This window comes from Mustela erminea, chromosome 7, assembly GCF_009829155.1.
Source record: "Mustela erminea isolate mMusErm1 chromosome 7, mMusErm1.Pri, whole genome shotgun sequence".
NCBI classification, from domain to species: Eukaryota; Metazoa; Chordata; class Mammalia; order Carnivora; family Mustelidae; genus Mustela; species Mustela erminea.
The window spans coordinates 66,273,532-66,293,337 of record NC_045620.1 but is presented as its reverse complement, the minus strand read 5'-3'; the positions used below and the strand labels follow the sequence as shown (position 1 = coordinate 66,293,337).

General features: G+C 52.9%; 1 protein-coding gene across 14 annotated transcripts in view; it reads left to right on the top strand.

Annotated features, from left to right (window-relative positions):
• Positions 1–19,806, top strand: part of FAM178B (family with sequence similarity 178 member B) — a 109,467-nt gene that overhangs the window by 63,655 nt on the left and 26,006 nt on the right. For 10 of the 14 annotated variants that reach the window (XM_032351959.1, XM_032351956.1, XM_032351965.1 and 7 more), the window contains 3 exons: positions 5,483–5,576; positions 5,866–6,042; positions 6,327–6,424. In XM_032351959.1, the coding sequence (XP_032207850.1) occupies positions 5,483–5,576; positions 5,866–6,042; positions 6,327–6,424 (369 nt within the window). Of the gene's footprint in view, positions 1–5,482; positions 5,577–5,865; positions 6,043–6,326; positions 6,425–6,917; positions 7,055–7,195; positions 7,472–14,056; positions 14,142–14,249; positions 15,252–16,206; positions 16,379–19,806 lie in introns of those variants that run through there. The other 4 variants (XM_032351964.1, XM_032351962.1, XM_032351963.1 and 1 more) reach the window with 4 other exon arrangements.

Here is a 19,806-nt window from a genome sequence, read left to right as displayed (position 1 = left end):
CACACCACGAATGGCAAACGTTCCGGTAATTGACCCTGCTCCCAGCTTCGGGAGACGGAAGAACAAGGCAGGGGTGGGTCCTGCTGCTTGGGCTGACATCTTTTCCTGCCCCTCAGTGACTCAGAGCCCTCCCCGCTCCTCCTCTTCCAGGACATGTCCCAATCTCTCTGGTCTACCTCCAAGCCTCAATTTTGGTCCATTACCTAATAACAACTCATGGCCAGCAAGGCACAATCTTGCATGTAATTTCCACAATGGCCTATTTGTTTTGTGGGTGCCCCCTTTGTGCACTGGGCTGGGTTGGGGGGTGGGTACTAATTTGCATGCCCATTGTCCCTGCCCTCTAGGAATAGAGCCATACAATATGTAAATGACTGTTGTTGGGTGGACAGTGATTAGGTCTAGGTTGTAAAAGTGTTACATATTGTAAACTTGTTCTACAAATTATATTACATTCAAACTCTCTCGATGATTCTTTGAGAAGATTTAACAGGGTGTTTAGAGCCCTGGACAGGCTGTTACACGGGAGCACAGCACCCCCATCCTGGTGACAAATCTTTGGGCCCCAGGAGGTGCAGGGACCCTTTTCCTTGCTGTGGCGGACAGGCGGGTGTTCCTGAACAGGGAAGGCCAACACTTTCATAAGAACCTGTTCCACGACTGTGTTTAGTAATAGTCTGCCAAACCAAACCAGACCAAACCACACTTGCTCAGCTATAAATACCCCACGCATGTGCCAGCCTGCCTCGCTCCTGCCTTGCTCCTGCCCCTCTCCCTTCCCGCAGAGCTCCACATCTGGTGTAATAAGCCACTTGCCTCTTCCCCAACACAGAGCTTCAATCACACCGCCTTCTAGAAGGAGTCAGGGAAGAATTACACTTAGAAAAACAAATGCAGGTGGGAGGGGGGCTGAGGAGCCTGTGGGGTTTGGAAGAGCTATTTCTAACTGTCCTGATGAGCACTTGGTGTCCACCTGGGAAGTGAGAGGTGCCACCGTAGACAGAGGCTTATAACCACCCAATTTACTCCACGCCCTGCAAAGCGCCACTTTCTCCCACCCTTCTCTCTTCCCCCAGGATTCCATGGCTTCCTGCTCCTTGTGCGTTGTCCGGGACAAATCCATCCTCTCTGGAGGCCATGGTGGGGGTTGGGGGTGCACAGGTGGGCATCAGAACAATGGCTGTGTAAATCTGCCACCTCAGATTCTTGGGAACACAAAGCCTGGCACGCAAACTTCCAGCTCAACCAGGCAATTTGCCCTGTGTGAGAGGAAGGCAAACCCACATGGTCCCAGAGTGTCGTCAGAGCTGCGTGGTCAGTCACATCACCAGACGTGCCGTTTGGACACCCTTCCTTTTCCCTTGGGCCTCGTGTTGTTGGCTGTGATTCCCCGGAGAGGCCTCAGAACCAGCCCAGAGGAGCTGGCCGATGGCTTCAGGGCTGACTTGCTTATTGTGGCCCTGTGGAGGTCTTTCTGCCTGAACACAGCCTCTTTTTGAAACACAAACACATCCTGGAAACCCTTCCAGTGCCCTCCCCGAGATGTGAGGTAGCAGAGATGCCTGGGTGAGTTACCCGGGCTGCTTGCTGGCCTCTGCAGTTGGGGAGGCTCTGGAAATCATAGGGTTGGAAGAGAGCTCTTCTAACTGCTCAGGAAGATCTGGGAACATTCTGGCATCTCCTCCACCGGGGAAATGGAATACTTCATAGACACATGGACCACAAGAGGAACATCAGAGCAGGCTTCCTTCTCCCCACTGTCTTCCTCATCCTGTTCCTGACCAAGCTCAAGTTCATCCCATGCCAGCTGGCTCCATGTCATTCACCGCTCTGCAGACTTCCGGGGATGTCCTGATCTAGGGATCCTTGAAGAACAGGTGCTCTGGGGCCCCTTCAGGGCACCCACAGAGCCCTCACATTGACCAAGGGTAGAGATATTGCTGCACATGGCCCCACAGCTGGGCTGTCTTTTTAATGACTGTGGGAAAGACTGTCTTTCTTTCACCGTTTGTTCTTAATCTCAGATTTCCTTGAAACCCATCACCATCTCATCGAATGCTTCAAGGTCTCCTTTCAAACGATGCAGTCTTTCTCCCGCTGGACCATGCGATGTCCACCTCATTGCAAACACAGTAGCCCTCTGCCCGGTGATGAGACTGGGGAGGGAGGAATCAGGAGGGTCTCTGGTGACAAAAGGGCAAAAGAGAGACCAGAGCCGAACACCCGACCAGGAAGCAGAGGGGAGAGCTTGAGGGGGTTGTGCTGCATGGCTGTGCAGACAGTCTCCATCACCGGCTCCCGTCTCACCTTGGAAGGTGGGGAAGGCCCTTGGTCACCAACAGCTGGTCTTCCAAGGCTGCTTCCAGCTTACAAAAGCCCAGCTGAACCAAATCAGATACACGGGACTGGCCCACCAAACTGCCATAGGCAGGTGCTGGGAACCTCCATCCACTCTGTTCTCTGAAAGGGCAGCCTGGTGCAGAGGCCAAAGGGGTAACTCCATGACAGTTAATCCATTGAAAGGGTATCCTATCCAGTGTGGGGGAGGCTGGTCAGTGGCCATCTCAGGACACTGTAATCTGACCCAGGTAAAATGTACTTCTTTCTCTTCCCATTAGCTCAGCATCGATTCGCCTTCGCAGCATTGACCTTGGCTCGTAGGGCCTGGACAGGTCCAGTCTGGTTCAGCAGTACAAGTCCAGGGGAGAGCATTGCCTGCAGGGTGGGGGTCCGACCCCTGGGTGCCTTGAGGATGGCTCACGGTTACAGAGGTGCTGTGATCATCCACCTGTCTTACCATCCCCCTGCTGAGAATGTCAGTGTACCCTACAGACTGTAACTTAGTACGGTTTTCAACCCTTGGGGAAAACGAATCTAGAAACGGGGGTAGAGGTCAGTGACATACCCCTCTTAAGATTACTTGTGAGTATAGAACAGTGTCATCATAACCCAACCTCCAGCTCCCGGGTGTTGGCCACAGGCTGAGCCCAAACCCAGACAGCTGGAGGTCGGGGCTGAGGGGCAGGGCTGGGACAGAAAAAGTGCTTTGTCGATGGAGTCCAGTGGTAGGACCGTCACCTTGCTCTTAACCTGCGAAGTCCAGGAGGGGCGCGGGGTGGCTAGGCTGTGAAGGCCTGTGCTCTGGGGCCTCCCGCTCGGAGTGTGGAGATGGAGGCCTGGGCATCAGCAGATGCCACATCCCAGAATAGCAGTCACAGATGCAGCTGGTCCAATGAAGTGGTTCCTCAGAGCCTCGGAAAGGGAAGGGACAGAGGACCCCATTACATTGCCTGCTGTGCCCAAGGAGAGGCGGCGCTGGAAATGCTGGAGCACGCACTGGGAGTCTGTCGGGCCTCTCCACTTGCCACAGACACACTTCCCTCCCAGCTCACGTTTTCCACACTCCTGCTGCCTCTGGCAGCGCCAGCCTGTCGGAAAGCCCATTCCTCTTCAGTGGAGTCACAGTCATTTCTGTGCCCGCCCCCACCCTTGGGGAAGTCTGAATGTGTTCCCACTCGAGCTTCTGGCCCCCACGCCTGCTCACAGGCTGGAGCAGACCAGAACACCCCTCCTGCACGGACACGGACCCAGCAGGTGCCCAGATGTGCACATGCAGCCTTACCCATTCTCTGGCCCTAATAAAGGCTGAACTCTGGAAGAATGGCTGAGCCCAGTCCTAACCACTGCCCCCGCCCTGACTTCCGTGCGTGGTCACCAATTCCCCTAGTGCCTGGAGATGGATTTCTCCTCCTTCCCCTCTGAGAAGCAGCACCAGTGTTAAATAAGACCAGAGAGTCTTCCTGGAGCCTGCTGGAACGGAGGGCTGCCCCTTTGTCAGCAGTCAGGTGGCTACCCTCAAGGCTGCCCTGGTCAGCAGGGTTGCTGTACTCCATACCTTCGTTTGCGGAGAGCCCGCTGTTCTCGGGAGCTCCAAGCCAGTTGGTAAGAGTGGAGAAGTGGATGAGACGGCACACAGAGCCTTGTCGTAAGCTCACCTCAACAGTGTCCAACAATCAGCAGTGTACACTGGACCAGAGAGAGAATCATTTAGTGAGACGGATGCTACTGTCTTCGTCCAGCGAGTGGACATCTGGGAAGTTTGTGCAAGTGTGGTGCAGCTCTGCTATCCCCTGATGGCCCTCCCACCAGAAGGCCCTTGCCACTCTGAGTGTGACTCTAGTCTTTAAAGAGGTGTTGTTGTTGTTGTTGTTTTCCTATGACCCTAAGCTCTAACTTCCTCTGAGCTCAACCAGATTTGTCTTGCACTGGGCAAAACTAGCCGTGTCGCTAGACAGCATGTTAGTGTGAGACCTGTGGAGGGGTTCTCAAAGATCATTTCTACTCCAAATTTCCCCATATTACTGGCTGACATTGGAAACTGGCCCCCACATAAGCTACCATGTGGCATACTTTTCTACACATGCAAAGAGTCACTATACTGCTATGGACAAAGGCTATTCTTTTTTTCTTTTTTCTTTTTTTTTTAAGATTTTATTTATTTGACTCAGAGAGAGCGAGGGAGAGAGAGAGAGAGACAGAGAGCAAGCACAAGTAGGAAGAACAGCAGGCAGAGGCAGAAGCAGGCTCCCTGCCAAGCAGGGAACAGATGTGGGGCTCAATCCCAGGATCCTGGGATCATGACCTGAGCTGAAGGCAGCTTCACTTCACTGACTTCAGGCCCTCACTTCACCGACTGAGCCATCCAGGCGCCCAAGAAAGAAATTTCTTGAGGAAGACTCTTTCGGGGCAATGGAGTAGGATTTTCTAGTCTTTGAGTTCCTGAGAAGAAAATCCAGGGACCTGGCTGGAATGGCAGCAGTTGGGAGCCAGCCCCGAGGGTTCCCCACCTTCTGGCATTCCTCTCCCGTGTGGCTCCCACTCCCACACGGAGTCTGGATGGCCTGTGCAGACTGTAGAGATCAGCAGAAGTGATGGGGATGTCACCTCCAAGACCAGCTTATAAAGGCTGTGGCTTCTGTCTCTCATTCTCCCCTCTCTCAGATCACTCACTTTGGCAGAAGCTGGCCGTAGGGTTGAGGAAGCCTGTGGAGAGCCCCCCAGCCCCTGACTCCCCGTGTAAGGACCTGGAAGCCTGCTGGCAGGCACATGAGTGAGCTTGGAAGCAGTGACTCCAGCCCATTCCGTCCTGACATGATAGCAGACCACCCCCAACATTTTGGAGGCAATGTCCCAAGAAACCCTGAGCCCTGGCCTCCCAGCTAAGCCGCTCCCAGATTCCTGACTCTCAGAAGCTGCATGACATAATAAATACTTGTTGTTTTTAAGCCTCTGTGTGTTGGGGTGATTTGTTATGCTGCAGTAGAGGACCCATGCACACAGGGCATGAGTGTCCCAGGCTGCATGGGCCATCCACAGGCTCCCTGCTCTTGTGCAGCCCCCCCCCCCCCCCCCCCCCCGCCTCAGCTCTCCCCTTGCATCCACCTCCTCTCATGTCCTTCCTTTTGTTTTTGTCTTACCTTAGAGTGCTTAAAAACGACATCAACCTGAGCTGGAGTCAGCAGCAGGACAACCCCCCAGAGACTGCCTTGGACCTTAGCCTGAGCTACATCTGTAAGGTTAGTCAGACACACACTTCTGTTCACTTTCCAGACCTGCTGGGCAGGTGCACGTGGTCAGTACCACTGAGCACATGGCGGGTGCCAGGACTGATGCAATCGAAAGCCCACAGTCCCCACGACCGGGCCTGCCACCCAAGTACCCCATGGGGGGCTTGACTCTGGGCTTCGCTGCTTGTTTTTCTCAGCCACTGCACAGCCCAGACACGGGGCTCACAGAGCCATCCCCTCCTGCCCTGCTGGGCCCCCAAGGGAGGCCCTCCCTGTCCTAGCTCTCTCTCCGCTCCAGTTCCTGGCACTGTGTGCCCTAGCCCAGCCAACGGCCTACACTGATGGGGAGCTCTTGGGCCTGATTGAGCTCCTGTGCCGAGCTGGCCTAGATGTGGGCCTCCGCCTGCTACCCAAGACCGATCTTCAGCAGCTTCTGCTTCTGCTCCTGGAGAACATCCATGAGTGGCCCGGGCAGGTACCATGAACCCCCAAGCCAAAGCCCAAGCCCTAGCCTCCTCTTTAATGTCCTGAGCCTCCTCCCACAGCCTCGTCACTAGGGACTGAAGTCGCACCTCGAGTGCACTCCATGGGAATAGCAGGCTTGGAGGTCACCAGGAGGCCAGGGAACATTCTCACCAGTCCCTGGCCTCTGTGACCGCCACCCCCCTTGCCCCTTAGTCTCTGGCTTCCACCCTAAGAGGGCGAAGGGTGGAAGGCGCGCCCTCCTGCAGCCCACCTTGCTTCCTGCCGTCCCCACAGCTCCAGCCGCTGTGCTGTACCCTGAGCAAGGTGTCAGATCACCACCACAACCTGCTGGCCCTCGTGCAGTTCTTCATGGATGTGACCTCTCGGAGCAGGTGGGTGCTGCTCCACCCCTGCCTCCTCCCTCTGAAGCTCATCCCTTCCCCTGGGACACGTGGGGTGTGGGGGTCCATAATCCTCCCCATCAGTCCCAACAAACCTCCCCCTCCTGCCTGATCTCTAACACCCAGGAGAAGGAACTAAAAATACAACTCACTAATGAGTTCATTACGAAAGGAAAAAAGCCTAATTTTCTTAACATGGTCTTATTAGCAAAACAATTGCCTTATACAATTAGCTTCTGACTGCAGCAACGCCCCCACCCCCTTCCTTCCCACTGCCTGCCGCTTGCCAGCCCTCGGTAGAGGGTTCCTTCTTGTCCCTCAGACCTCAGTTGCATTGTGTCCCCTAATCCCTTCTCCCCCACCCCTCTTCCAAACCCTCAACTCATCATTCTGCTTTGTTTTCTGCACAGCCTGGCTTGCTGCCAGAAATTTATCTTACTGTTTGTTCCTTGTTTTTGGTGCCTTTCCTCCATGTTACCTCCAGGAGAGCAGGTCCCTTAGTGGAGTCACTGCCATATCTCCCAGCATCTAGAATAGTACCTGACGGGCTCTTGGCAGTCTGTTCATCCTTTTCAAATGAATGAACGAGGTGAATGAACTCAGCGCTCTGCTCCCCCAAGGGTGAGACCCAGTCACTGGACCTGGCTCCACCCAGTCTCTCCTCCCCTCCTTCCTTCCCCCATTTTATAGGCTACAGCCAAAGTGAATTCCTTGCCCTTCCCAGAGCAGACCATTCCTCATCAATCCTCTCTTCTCACTTAGAATGATGGCCCTCCTCACCCTTGCAACCGGGCCCATCCTAGGACCTTTCAGGAAGACCCCCAGCCTCCCAGGCTTCACAGCTACCTCCTCGGTAACCCTATCCACGGGGGCCATTCCCCTGCACCTCCCTCCCCAGAGGCAGCTTCTGGAAGCAGGCTGGGCACTCCATTCAGACCTATATCCCAGGACCCAGTGGGTGCAGTCATGCTGAGCTTCAGTCCTGAGATGGAGAATTCAGTCTCTTGTCTGTGAATAAAGAGAGGAGGCCTCTCCACAGTCCTGAAAGGGAGTTGTTTCTCTTTATTTGAAAGAACTGGGCTTCCAGAAGCTCTGTCTGAGGCCTTTAGGTGTGAACACTATAGCAGTGCCTCAGTGGGTGCCATCTGCATTAAGCCCAGACATGTGGGAAGTCTTGCCATAGGATCGGAAGAGGCTGACCTCTGCCTCCAGGCTCCCTGCTCAGCCCCAAACAGCTAGTCCGCTGTGTCGCAGAGTCAGAAATTGTAGGCTCAGAGGTCTCTCCCATCCCCAGTCCGTTATGCCCGTTCATCTTAAATCCTGTCCAATCTGAGTTCCAAATCCCAAATCCTGTTTGTGGTTGCCTGTCCATGTTAGCTCAGTGAAAACAGATCCCTGTCTGGGTCTCAGCCACCTCTGTCCTACCTGCTCCTGCTTTCATGACCCGTCTCTCACCTGGATGGATGTTGGCAGTGGCATTCTGTCTCCCCCCTCGAAGTCTGTCTGCTCTATGGATATATGGGATTATCGTGTGTCTGCCTTACTTCAGGCCAAGTCCAAACCTCCAGGGCCCATGTTGTCCCACCCCAATTTCCCATGTGCTCCCGACAGGCCACATTATTGGTACTTGCTTATCTTCCTTTCTTCCTTTCTTTTTCTTTTAAAGTAGGCTCCATGCCCAACATGGTGCTTGAGCTCACCACCCTGAGATCAAGAGTTGCTTGCTCTACCGAATGAGCCAGGAGCCCCTGTCAGTCTCACTTTCATGTATTTATATATACATGTATGTGTATGTCTACATACATATATGTATGTGTATGATGAACCTCATTAATTTTCATAGCCGTGTAGTGTTCCCAGGTATACATACAACCAGAGTACACGCTTTGTACATCTATGTAAATATTTCTATAGGATAAACTCTTTGAAGTGAAATTGCAGTCCTAAGGTATATACATTTAAAATTTGGCCTCTAACAAAAGCTGTATTAATTAATAATACCGCCAGTGGACATGAAAATGTCTGTTTCTCCACTGTGCATTCTCAGTTTTGTTCTTAAGTTTTAGTCAATCTGGTAAGTGAAAAATGTGATCCTGTGGTTCTGATTTTTATTTCTCGGACTCCCAGTGAAGTTGAGAATCTTTTTATATGTTCATTGGCCTTTTGTGTTTCTCTTATTGTAAATTATATCTTGATACTTCTTGCCCATTTTTCTGTGGGGCGTTAATCTTATTAACATATTGGTAGTTGCTTATTCTATATTTCAGCACTGTATTTTCTTCTAAGTGTATATACCCTTTTTTTTTTTTTTTTGCACATCCTTTTTAAACCGTGTGTGATATCTTTCGTTGAACTGAGGTTTTGGGTTTTTCTAAGTTTTATTTTAGAATAGATGTTGCTTTACAGAAGAGTTATGTGGATGGTATAGAGAACTGATTCTCACTGAAACTGTGTTGAAAAGAAAAGCCTTCCCCATCCCAAGATCACAAAAATACTATGTTCACTTTCTCTCAGTGCTTACGTTAACTTTGTTACTATTGGTTCTTAATCCCATCTGGAATCTATTCTTTGAAGATAAGAGATGAGGATGTAACTTTATTTTTTCCACCTCTGAAGAGCCAGCGAGGTCAACACCAACCTTTTTTTTTTCTCTCTCTCTTCATAATCCACCTTCCCTAGCAGATTTGAGACTCCCTTCAACATATCCTAAATTTATGATGTCGTTCATCTGTTAATCGAGTCCAGTTGATTCCAAGGATCCATTCTTTCCAGGGTGTCTTTGTAACTCCAGCACCCCCGCTAAATGTTCCTTAAATGCCAGGCGTGAATATAATGGAACACTCTGGTCTCACTTTTTTTTTTTTTTAAACGATTTTATTTATCTGAAAGAGAGTGAGAGAGATCACAGAGGGAGAAGGAAAGGGAGATTCAGACTCACCGCTGAGCAGAAAGGCTGACACAGGGCCTGATCTCAGGACCCTGAATCATGAGCAGAGCCCAAAGCAGATGCTTAACCCACTGAGGCCCCCAGTCAGTTTCAAACAGTCAGTCAACTAGGGTGATAATTCCTGCCACACTCCTTGCTAAGAAAGAGGGATGGGTATTATTTATTTATTTCTCTATCTGTCTAGAAACTTTATCTTACTTTTCTAAATAGATAAAACATTCAAATAGAACAAAATTCAAAACACACCAGGAGTACTTATTGGAAATGTGCCCCTCCCCCTACCAGCCACCTAGCTTGCCTCCATTTCCCCTCCGGGCTTCTTGTGCCTGTTCTCCTTGCCCTTCTTTTCATTTCAAGATATGTTTTGGCAGTCGTTCCAAATGGGGTCAGAAAGCGCTTCTAATTCTTTTTTACAGTCTCGCTGTGGTCCTTTACCAGCCAACCCCCACTCCCCAGCCCATGCTCCCTGTGGTGGCCATGTTGGAGGAGCTTGTTGGCGGCCTGTTCTGCCCTGGTTGGTGGCTGCCCCACTGGGCTCAGTGCCCAGACTGACCCCAGGAAGGAGGGCGTACTGTTGTACATTCTGTCACATTCTTCATCTACTGACTGGTTAAGCACAAAGCAAGAACTTCCACCAGCATTTGTGTGAAGCACCTCCCCCCCCAACCGGACCCCCCCCCCACCTTGGTGACCGAGATTTCAGGGAGGCACTGTAAATTGAAGGCACACTTGAGCTCGACCGAGAGAAATGAAAGTAAATACAAGAGCAGACTGTTTGAAATGAGGCCAGTGGGAAGACTTTCCCTTGGAAGAGAGTCTCTCTGGGGACTCTGGCCCCTCTGGGGTAGCTCCAGAGAGCTGGGGGAGGGGGGACAGGCAGGCGTTGGGGGGGCTTGCCCTTCCAGCCTCTGTGCAGGGTCTCCAGTGTATGTTCTGAGTGAAGCCCTGCAGCCACTTCCAGGAGCCCCTTTAGGGGGCGGACAGAGGCTGAGGGCTCTCACTCCACCAAAAGCTGATGTGCGCAGGCTCTAGGACCGCCTCCTTCACCACCTGCGAATGTTTATTAAATATCCCGGGGATGATGCTGTTTAAACTGCAGCCTCCAAAGTAGAGGGGAAGATGAAACCAGCTTGAGCAGGCTGCCGGATCAGCCAGATTCTGGCCAGCAAGGAGCAGCTGACTCCCCAAGTCCAAGTGCGAGAGTCCAGGGGAGAAGGTGGACTACAGAGGCTTCAGATCTTTGCACCCTGGGAATAAGGGCCATGGCACGTGCAGGCACCCCATAGTGTTCCCCAAGTCCTTCTCATTTTCCTTTGTGTTCCAAGCTGCTGGGGTGGGGCTGCTCACTCCCCTCTGGGCAGGGCCAAGGGCTACACCTTAGTGGGGAGTCATGCCCCCAATGCCCATCGGTGCATCTTTTGGTACGGGCCCTAAACCAGTTCATTGTCTCCCAGTCCATCTGCCTCTGCTGCCTTCATGTCCTGGCTCCTTGCTCCACCACAGTTCCTTTGCTATGTGCCACCACACGTGGCCTGTCCCTACGTGGTCCCCTGATCCCTTCTGGCTGACCAGGACCCACTCTGAATGGCTGGCCAGCCTCCTGTGGCCCTCAGTGGATTCTGGATGTCACCCTGTTTCCCACTGCTGAAATCTCTACCTCAGCAAACGGCTCTGCCCCTTCTTTCTCTACTGTCTGAGTGCCAGCCACCCACACACCGAGTGAACCCACAACTCACCTCCTTGCTTTTCTCCTGGCCCCACCTCCCATACTCAGGACCCCAGCAGTCCTGCCCCTTCCAAACCTTCTGCAGACGCCCCTTATTCCTATCCCTTTCACTTTTTAGTCGCTGGTGTCTCTTCCTCTGCAATTACATGCACTCGTGTGTCTCCCACCTTAGGATAGCAGTTCTGCTGCTGACCCCCTCCTCCAGCCCCTCCTGCCCCTCTAAGCTTCCCTTCCCTGGTCTCCCTTTACTCCATTCATCCAAAACAGGCACCCCGAACCCTGCCCACCCTGGACACATGGTGGATTCTTCAGAGCTCAGAGTGTTGGACAGAGTTCTCACCTGAGAAAACAGACATCTCAGGCTCTGGGGGTGGGCAAGGCCAGAACATTCTAGAAGGAGGCAGCCATGGTCCAAAAACCATCCAAATTTTAGAAGGTCTCAAAATCCAGAGGGACAAGAGGCAAGACGAAGATTAGGTCTAGGGTTCGAGAGGCCATGCTGGAGCTGAGAGGACAACAGAGAAAAAGTGGGTCCTGATGAGGCCAGGAGAGTGAGGGGTTATGGCTGAAGAGGATCTGCCTTGCCTTTATGAGTGGGTACGCATGTAAGGGGTGGTAGGAGTGACCTAAAGAGCTAGGAGTAGAGGAGACGCACCTCATCTGGCACTCTAGCCAAACTGCGTTATCACCCCTGACCTACCGGACTTTCCCCAGGAATAATCTTATCATTTTCTTCCTTGGCTACACAGTATCATTCTCCCGCCCGACTCCCCTCCCCTTCTTTGGCCCATCCTTCTCAGTTGCCGTCACCCAGTTCCTTTCTCCATAGCTCCTCAAGCCTCAGTTTGCCCAGGAATTCTGCCCCAGTGCCTCCCCTGTGGTCCCTCTGCGCAGTCTGGGGAGCTTTCCAGGCTGGGCACTGCGGTGCTCTGTCCACATGGTCCCGCTTCAGGATCTGGTGCCTCCTCCCCGGCTATGGAGTGTCACCCTGCCAGCCTACCCCAGGAATTCCCTTTGCTGAACACCATCCCCTTATCTGACGTTAGGTGCCTTCCTTAGGAACAGCCCAGTGCTGGGGGCAGAAAGGCCTGCCCCTCTGCCTCGATCTGGGATGTCTCTGAAGGACTTTGCCAGCCCCAGAGGTCCTTGCAGGGTCAGCCAAAGCGCTTTGCTGTGACTGTGTTTCAGCCAGGCTTTTTCCTTTGGCACATACCTGCTTCCTTCTTCCCTGTAGGAGGTTATCCCAAGAACACCTGTCTCCCCTTCTCCCAGCATGCTCCCCTCTGCTTCAGAGTCCACCTCTTGGGAAACTCGACCTGGGAGACACTATCTCTTCCTCTCCATGGCTGCAGTTCCAGGCACATGCCAGGGGCTCCCAAGTCAATACCTTTGGCCAGATTTTTCTGCTAAGTGCCAGATCTGCATAGACAAGTATTTCTGGTTTAGCATGTGCGGAATAGAAGTCACCACCTTCCAAGGAGGACCACCTTCTCCTGGTATCTCCAGGTATCAGCACCCGCCTACTGCCTGAAGCCTGGGAGTCTGGGGTCACCTCCTGTCCCCCTCCAACTCCTCCTCCCCAACAATAGCCACCTCTCCCATTACCCTCCCACAGTTCCACCTCTGGCATCTACGTAAATCTACCCCCTGGACTGCCATCTCCTCCAGGCTGTCCTCCATCTGACCCATGCTTGCAGTGTCCAGCAGTTATCACCTCCCTTAAGATGCACAGCTGGCCACGTCCTTCTTTTGCTCTATTAAAATCCCTCAGGCTTTGGTCCTCAGGATGAAATTCAAACAGTGGCATACTAGGCCTCTGTGCCTTCTTTTCCAATCCTACCTTATCCTCCTGCCCAGCGTCCTTGGCAGGCTCCCCTGCTCCTGCCACCCTAACTCAGGATTTGTCTCAGAGCCTCTCAGCATCAGTTCTATCTTCCCTTATCCCTCTCCTCCTCTTTGCCTGGATTTCTTCACCCTCAAGATGAGGCTCAGACCAAGGCAACTCTCCTGAGAAACCTCTTGATACAGGCATTGATTGTCAGCACCCTTGGCTCACCCCTTGGGCTGTGAGCTTCTTGAGGGAGGAGCTGTGACTTTGCTCCCGGGGGGCCTTGGAGCCCAGCACTGAGGAGGGACTCATGCACGTGCTCGTGAAGCAATTGCTTCTGGACAGCAAATCTCAAAGAGCATGGAGTTGGGTTTTTAGTAGCCAGTTTCAAACAGGAAGATGGCTCAGGCAGGCTCAGAGATGGGGTGTGGTCACACTTTGAATGCAGATTGCAGATGAACCCAGTAAGGCAAAAGGGGGAAGTATCTGAAGGTCACAGGGACTGCAGCCAGAGTTCAAGCATGATCTCGGATTTTGAAAGATGCAGAAGATGGAAAGTAGGACGCAGAAACAAGGCAGATGGACAAACGGCACAGACCAGTGTTAGACCCAGTGGGGAACACGGAGGCCCAGAGGAGGGACTTCCACGTAGTTGTTTATGAAGCAAGGAATGCTGTTTAAGGCTGGCAGTGAAATATTGACCCTGATGAAGAGAGAACAACACTACATAATTTCTATTTTGCTTCTCTTCTCTTTGTCGAGGGGCATAATCTTTCATCAGGACTCCACTATTGATCAAAGGGAATTGAAGCCTAAGACAGCACAGGAGGAGACAGCAGGGGCGGTCTCCCGCTGTGCTGAAGGGGGTGCGGAGGGTTAAGTCCCCTGTGGTACAAGGGTGTCCCCTGTCAGTCCTGAGAGAGGAGCAGACAGGGTCCCTCGAGTTCACGGAGACCTCCAGAAGTGGGGAGGTAGGGTGCAGAAGGAGCACGGCGGGCTTGAGGTGCCCCCAACTCATTCCCCAGGGATGGTTTGCCAGCACATACACAGCAAAGGAAGCTCTGCTTTCTAGGAGTCCTAAGAATAAATCATACCAGACTAGCCTCATTTATGTTTTGACAGGCCAGTCAGAATAGTACTCTGGAGAGGGCTGTCTGGTTTTTTATAAGGCGCTTATTACAGACTACCATCCAATCCTGAGGACAAGGTGAGAAGTGTGGGCTGGGTGATTGATGCTGAAGTAGCTGGGCTCCTCGTGGTCAGGTGCGGCTGGCCAGCAGAGTCCAGGCACCCAGAGTCTTGTCTTAACTGACAGGTTGGTCAGGGAAGACCCAGTGTCTCCACCGAGGCCATTAATGGAACAATAGTCAGACTCACACATGACCTGAATACAGCTGACAGAGAACGGAAGATCCCAGAAGATCTCAACAAACCATAATGACAGTCTGAGAGGAAACAAGAGACCCAGCTGCACAACTAACAAGAGGATCTGGGAAACGGGATTTGACAGCAAGACGTGTGAGAGAGACTTTGGGCTCAGTCTGTGAACTGCGTCACATGGCGGGGGCAGCCAGGAAAAGGAGCCTCAGGGCCAGCTTGGAGCACCTCAATGACGAGAATGTTGACAGGCCCCAGGACCTTCAGAGGACCCAACCCACAGTGGCAAAAAGATTCTGAGAGAGAGAAAAGTATGGGTGCCGCATACGTAGAGAAGAGATGGTTGTGGGAAATGGCGGCCACCTCCCTCAGGTATGTGACAGGACGGATTAGACGGACAAATCTGCGGTCATGAGATGGCGTGACTTTTTTTTTTTAAGTAAGCTCTACCCCCACCATGGGGCTTGAACTCATGACTTACAACCCTGAAATCAAGAGTCACATGCTCTACCAACTGAGCCAGTCAGGCGCCGCCTAGATGGGGTGACTTTGAAGATGTGTTCTAAGCCTGAGGTACTACGGATTTCCTCATCATACGGAAAAGAAAGAAAGAGGGAAGCAGGGTGGTAAAGAGGATAGGCGTTGGGTTGTAATCATCTGTCTGAACTTTATTTACTGAACAGCAGTAATCTCTTTATTTGTATAATATACTTGCGGGAAAGGTTGCATCAGAGGGGGCTACTCAGTGCTCTCTGTGAAGGGGACCGTCTGTGTAACTACTGCTGTATCTCAGGGCAGACCATCACCTGCTCCCCAGAAACTCCCTCGAGCCCATCACAGGCATTCTCTCTACAACGAAAACCCCGTCCCTGACTCCCATCCCATAGCTTCGTTTTACCTGTTTTTAAACCCGGGCGTAAATGCGATCGTGTACAGTGTTCTTTCTCGTATCTGGGTTCCTCGGCATAGCGGCGACACTTTGTGGCTTCATCCACAGAGAAGTGAGCTGCTGTGGATGGATCCTTCACGTTGCCATGTGGTGGTCCCCCGTAAGGATCTGTGGCTGTGTCTTCCTGAATGCACTGTGCATGCCCACACTTAAAAGGGTCCCAACATGTATGTGGATGACGGGGCGGACTCCCAAGGGGATTGCCCTGAGCTCTGAGCCCGGGACCCTGGTTCTTCCTGCCTGGGCACTATATGCTCAGGTGTGGGTAGGCTTCAAGTGAAGGACTGGGGGCATGGGGGATGTGGAAGTCAGCTTCATGATGGGGGGCCGTGATGCCTGAGAGGCAGCGTGGACAGTCCCCGGGAGGGACACGGGCAGATGTCCTAAGGCAGGCTGTTGGGCAGCCCTTCCACAGCGGAACAGGCCACTGTTGTTGCTTCCTGAACTGCCCTAGAGACATGGAAAAGGCAGTTCACGCCTTTGGCCAGATGCCTGATGGCCTTTTAGGGTAGTTCAGCTCTGGCAGGTCCTGGTTCCCTTCTGAACAAGTGAAGGCAAGGGGCACCAGAGGGGGCCACGCTGACCGGTAGATGTCCCAAGGCCCTAGCGGCCCACACTGGTTAGTGCCTTTGCCCTCCTCTGAGTTCTCGTGGGGTGCCCGGCGCCTGGCTGGGCTGCCCCTTGCAGGAGCTAGAGGGAAGGCTGGAGGCTGGGAAGCAGAGGGCCTGTGTTCCACTTCCCAGCTTTGCTGTGGATTTGGTAAAGTCATTTCCAGGTTTCGCAGTGCCTTAGGCTCCTCTGAGCGCTAATCCAGTGTCCTGATCTTACAGAGGCCCATGGGAGGAGGGGGGCTGGAGAAGTGGGGAGGGTGGCAGGGCTAAAGCGGAGGCCTGGCCTGGTGTGAGCTTACAGAGCTGGAGCTCGTTTCCTTATATGACAGTGGCTGGGATGGCTCCAGTCCCTTCTGCATCCTCCTTTGTCCGTCTGGTTTGAGTTCCGGGGAGGCCTTGCTGGGTGGGGTCAGGCAGCTTCTAGGAGAGGAAGAGCCCCTGGCCAACCTCAGCTGGGCCCTCAGGACCCCTTTGCTTGCCCACTGAACAGTTTGGGTGTTATTTGGGGTGAGTCTTTGCGTTTTTCTCCTCCGTAGAGTAAGATCCCCTTCAAAATTAAAAAGCAATCCTGTCCCCAGTCCCTGTGTCCCAGTGTGAACTGAGAGCGCAGGAGCCTGTGTTTTAAAGACAGGGGGGCTGTCATAATGAAAGGCAGTGGGCAGGCAGGGACAGCGATGGGGAGCATGCCACCCTCAGATGTGGGTTCCTTTTCATCCATTCACCCGGTGCTTTTTCTGGTGCTTTTCTTCTTTTCTGGACTGCAGCCCTGTCCCGACCCACCCAGCCTGCCTCTTCCCTTCTGGAACCACCCCAGCTCTGCTCCACTGGCCTGCCAGCACCCCCACCCTCAGGTTGGGCCCCTCCCCACCCTGTGCAGGGTAAAGGAGCTCCCACACAGGCCTGGGTTTCAGATTAATGAAGCCCAGATGCAGAACTTCTGACTCTGACTACAAGTTAGCTTTGGAGCAACAGCACAGAGGGGCCGCTTACCTCCCACTGTGCTCTGGGGCCAGCTGCTGCTGGGGCTCCCGGGGAACAGCTGGAGAGCAGGTCCTGGCTGCCAATGAGATGGAAGCCATGCGGGGTGTGCCCGTGAGCCGTGTGGCCAGGGCTCAGGGACAAAAGGGAAAGTGGGGCTCCCCCTGAGGGGCGAGGGTCTGGCCACGCTCGCAGGGGTCTGGTGTGGGGGATGATGAGGGACTCCTGTTTTCTACGCCATGCCGCTAAAGGAGGCTGTCTCTCGGCAGCTCTCAGAAGGTCAGGTGGGGATGCTGAGGTGCTCTGCAGAAAGGGATCAAGGCTAAAGGGAGACAGGGTCCTGGCGGGCCCCGTGCTGGTTAATGTCAGGTCTTCCTGATCAAAAATGGATCAGGGATGGTTGGCCCCTCCCTGGGTTGCCAGATAAAATACAAACATTGCATGGGGTGTGGTTGCGGGGTAGGAGGGGTCAGACATATGGTAAGAAAATGACTCTTTGTTTATCCATAAGAAATCACGTTTAACTGGGCATTCTATATTTTTCCTGGCTAAATCTGGCAATCCTGTCTCCCCCTCCACCTGAATTTCTTCTCTGCGTAATAGTTTTATTGAACTACAGCCTACAAGCAGAACAGAACCCAGCTCATAGGCACGTGGCTCAGCGGATGGCCACAAGGGGAACACGTGTGAAACCAGCACTTAGAGCAAGAAAGGCAACAGGAGCAGAACCTGCTGGTCCCCCCAGCCATTACTACTACCCAGGCTGCCAACAGCTGCTCTTTGGCCATTTTTGTACTTCATAGGAATTGAATCGTGCACATGTATTCTTTTGAATCAGGCTTCTTTGGCGTGACACTGTGAAGATCATCTGGGACTTTCGGTGTCATTTTAGCTCCCTGTCATTACGAGGAGGATTGAATTGTATCGATAGCGCCCAACCAGGATATGCCTTCTAACGGTGTATTTAAAGTGCACTTCTGTCTTATGTGTGCGTGTGTGTGTGTGCGCGTGCGCGCACGCGTGCATGCATAGGTACCGAGGAGGAGGATTGCTAGGTCATGGGGTGAGCACAAGTTCATCTTTTGTTGATCTTGCCAAGCAGTTTCTCGAAGTGGATATACAGTTCGAATTCCCACCGGCTGGATGTGAGCGTCTCTGCGGCCCACACCACCCCCAGTGCATTGCCCCCTTTCTCATGTTCTCCTTTCTCATGTATGGTGGTACTGCCTGCTGGTGCTTTTTTTTCTCTTTTTCATCTGTTGCTTTGCTGATTTTCTTGACAAAGTGCTGAGAACATCAGTAAGGCCTCTGGTTGCGGTACTAGCCTGTCCAGCCCCACAGCGACATCGAGGAGCCCTTCCTACCCCAGTTCCTACTCCAGTTCCCCATTCCTACCCCAGTTGCCTCCGTCATGTGAGGCCTGGGCAGCAGCAGGCCCTGCTCTGGGGAAGTTGCCGTGGAGACTGGACCACCAAGCCTGGAAGTGGCCAGACTGGATCCTGCCTCCCCAAAGTACTTGCTTAGCATTTCCCAGTGCTGCCTGTAGCAGGCTGTTCCCGATGTCCGGTCTTTCAGTTCCTTGTGCCGTCATTCCAGGAACACGGGGGAGAGCGGCTGTGGGCATCGTCGCAGCAGTGCTGTGACCTGAGGGCATGTCTCCTCTGAGGAGCTGGTTCCAGCCCAAGTGTCTTCCTTCAGGTTCCTTCTGTTTCCTCTGGCTTCGGGATCTCTCCTTTGCTTCTGCTGATGGCGGCTCTGATTTCTGATGCAGAAACCAGGGACTGTGACCACATCAAGGTTCCATGCCAGGGGCTGACGTCTTCTGCCCATGGGGAACCACTGTGTATGGAGGTGCAAGAGAGACATGACCTTCTTGGTAGAGATGAGCTATGGCACGGAGCTTGGGCAAAGGAGAGGCCCTCAACCTCTCTTCCCATCACCCAGCCTCCTCAATCACTGCCACCCCAGTGTCATCCTCTGGTCTCCACCCCCCTCCTCTTTTCTCTTTCTGCTCAGTCTAGTCCTCAAGGACTTGTGGAAATCAGAGCCCTGAACGTGAGCATCTGAAATCCCCATCAGAGGTCTTGAGTCCCAAAGAGAAGAGATACTAGCCCCATGAGTGAATCAGTTAAGACTAGTGCTAGGGGCACCTTCCTTCGGCTCAGGTCATGATCCCAGGGTCGTGGGATTGAGCCCCGCATCTGGCTCTCTGCTCAGTGGGGAGCCTGCTCTCTTTCTCTGCCTGCCTTTCTGCCTGCTTGTGATCTCTGTCTGTCAAATAAATAAATAAAATCTTTAAAAAAAAAAAAAAAAAAAAGCTGGTGCTAGACTCAGAAGCCCAGCCCAAACTGACTGAAGCCAAAGGCACTTTATTGGCCCACATGGCCAAATGACCTACTGAATGGTCCAGGGGCTGGGGGCTTCAGGCACAGCAGGCTCTAGGCTCTAGGTATTGTCAGAGCTCTGTCCCTGTCCTCAGTCTCTATTTGCTTCATCCTCCAGGCTCTCCCACAGGGAGGCAGGATGGTCACCAGCAGGTGTAGGATTGCCTCCTGTCAGATAAGTGGCCCTGCTGGACAGGTACACGCTCTGCTGATAATTACAACCAGGGCACCTCTAAGTGGCTCAGTCACTCCGACTCTGATGGGCCATGCCTGACTCCTGGGCCCACCCTGGCTGAGCAGCTTCTCTAAAGGAAAGTTGATGCTGGGTGGAAAAAAAAAAAGACAAAGTTTAGCCCCACTTTCCACTACCCTACCCTAGGTACCTTTTCAGCCTACCCTACGTGGGCTGAAAGATTCTAATGCTGCAAAGGACAGAAAAGGCCAAGATCTTGCAAAAGCAATTGAATGTTCCTTATTTCTGTGTATCCTCAGATAAGCATAGATACTCAGAAAGACCAACTCAGAAGAAAAACACTGCTGAGCCAGCCTCTGGAATTACCAGTGACTTTAATT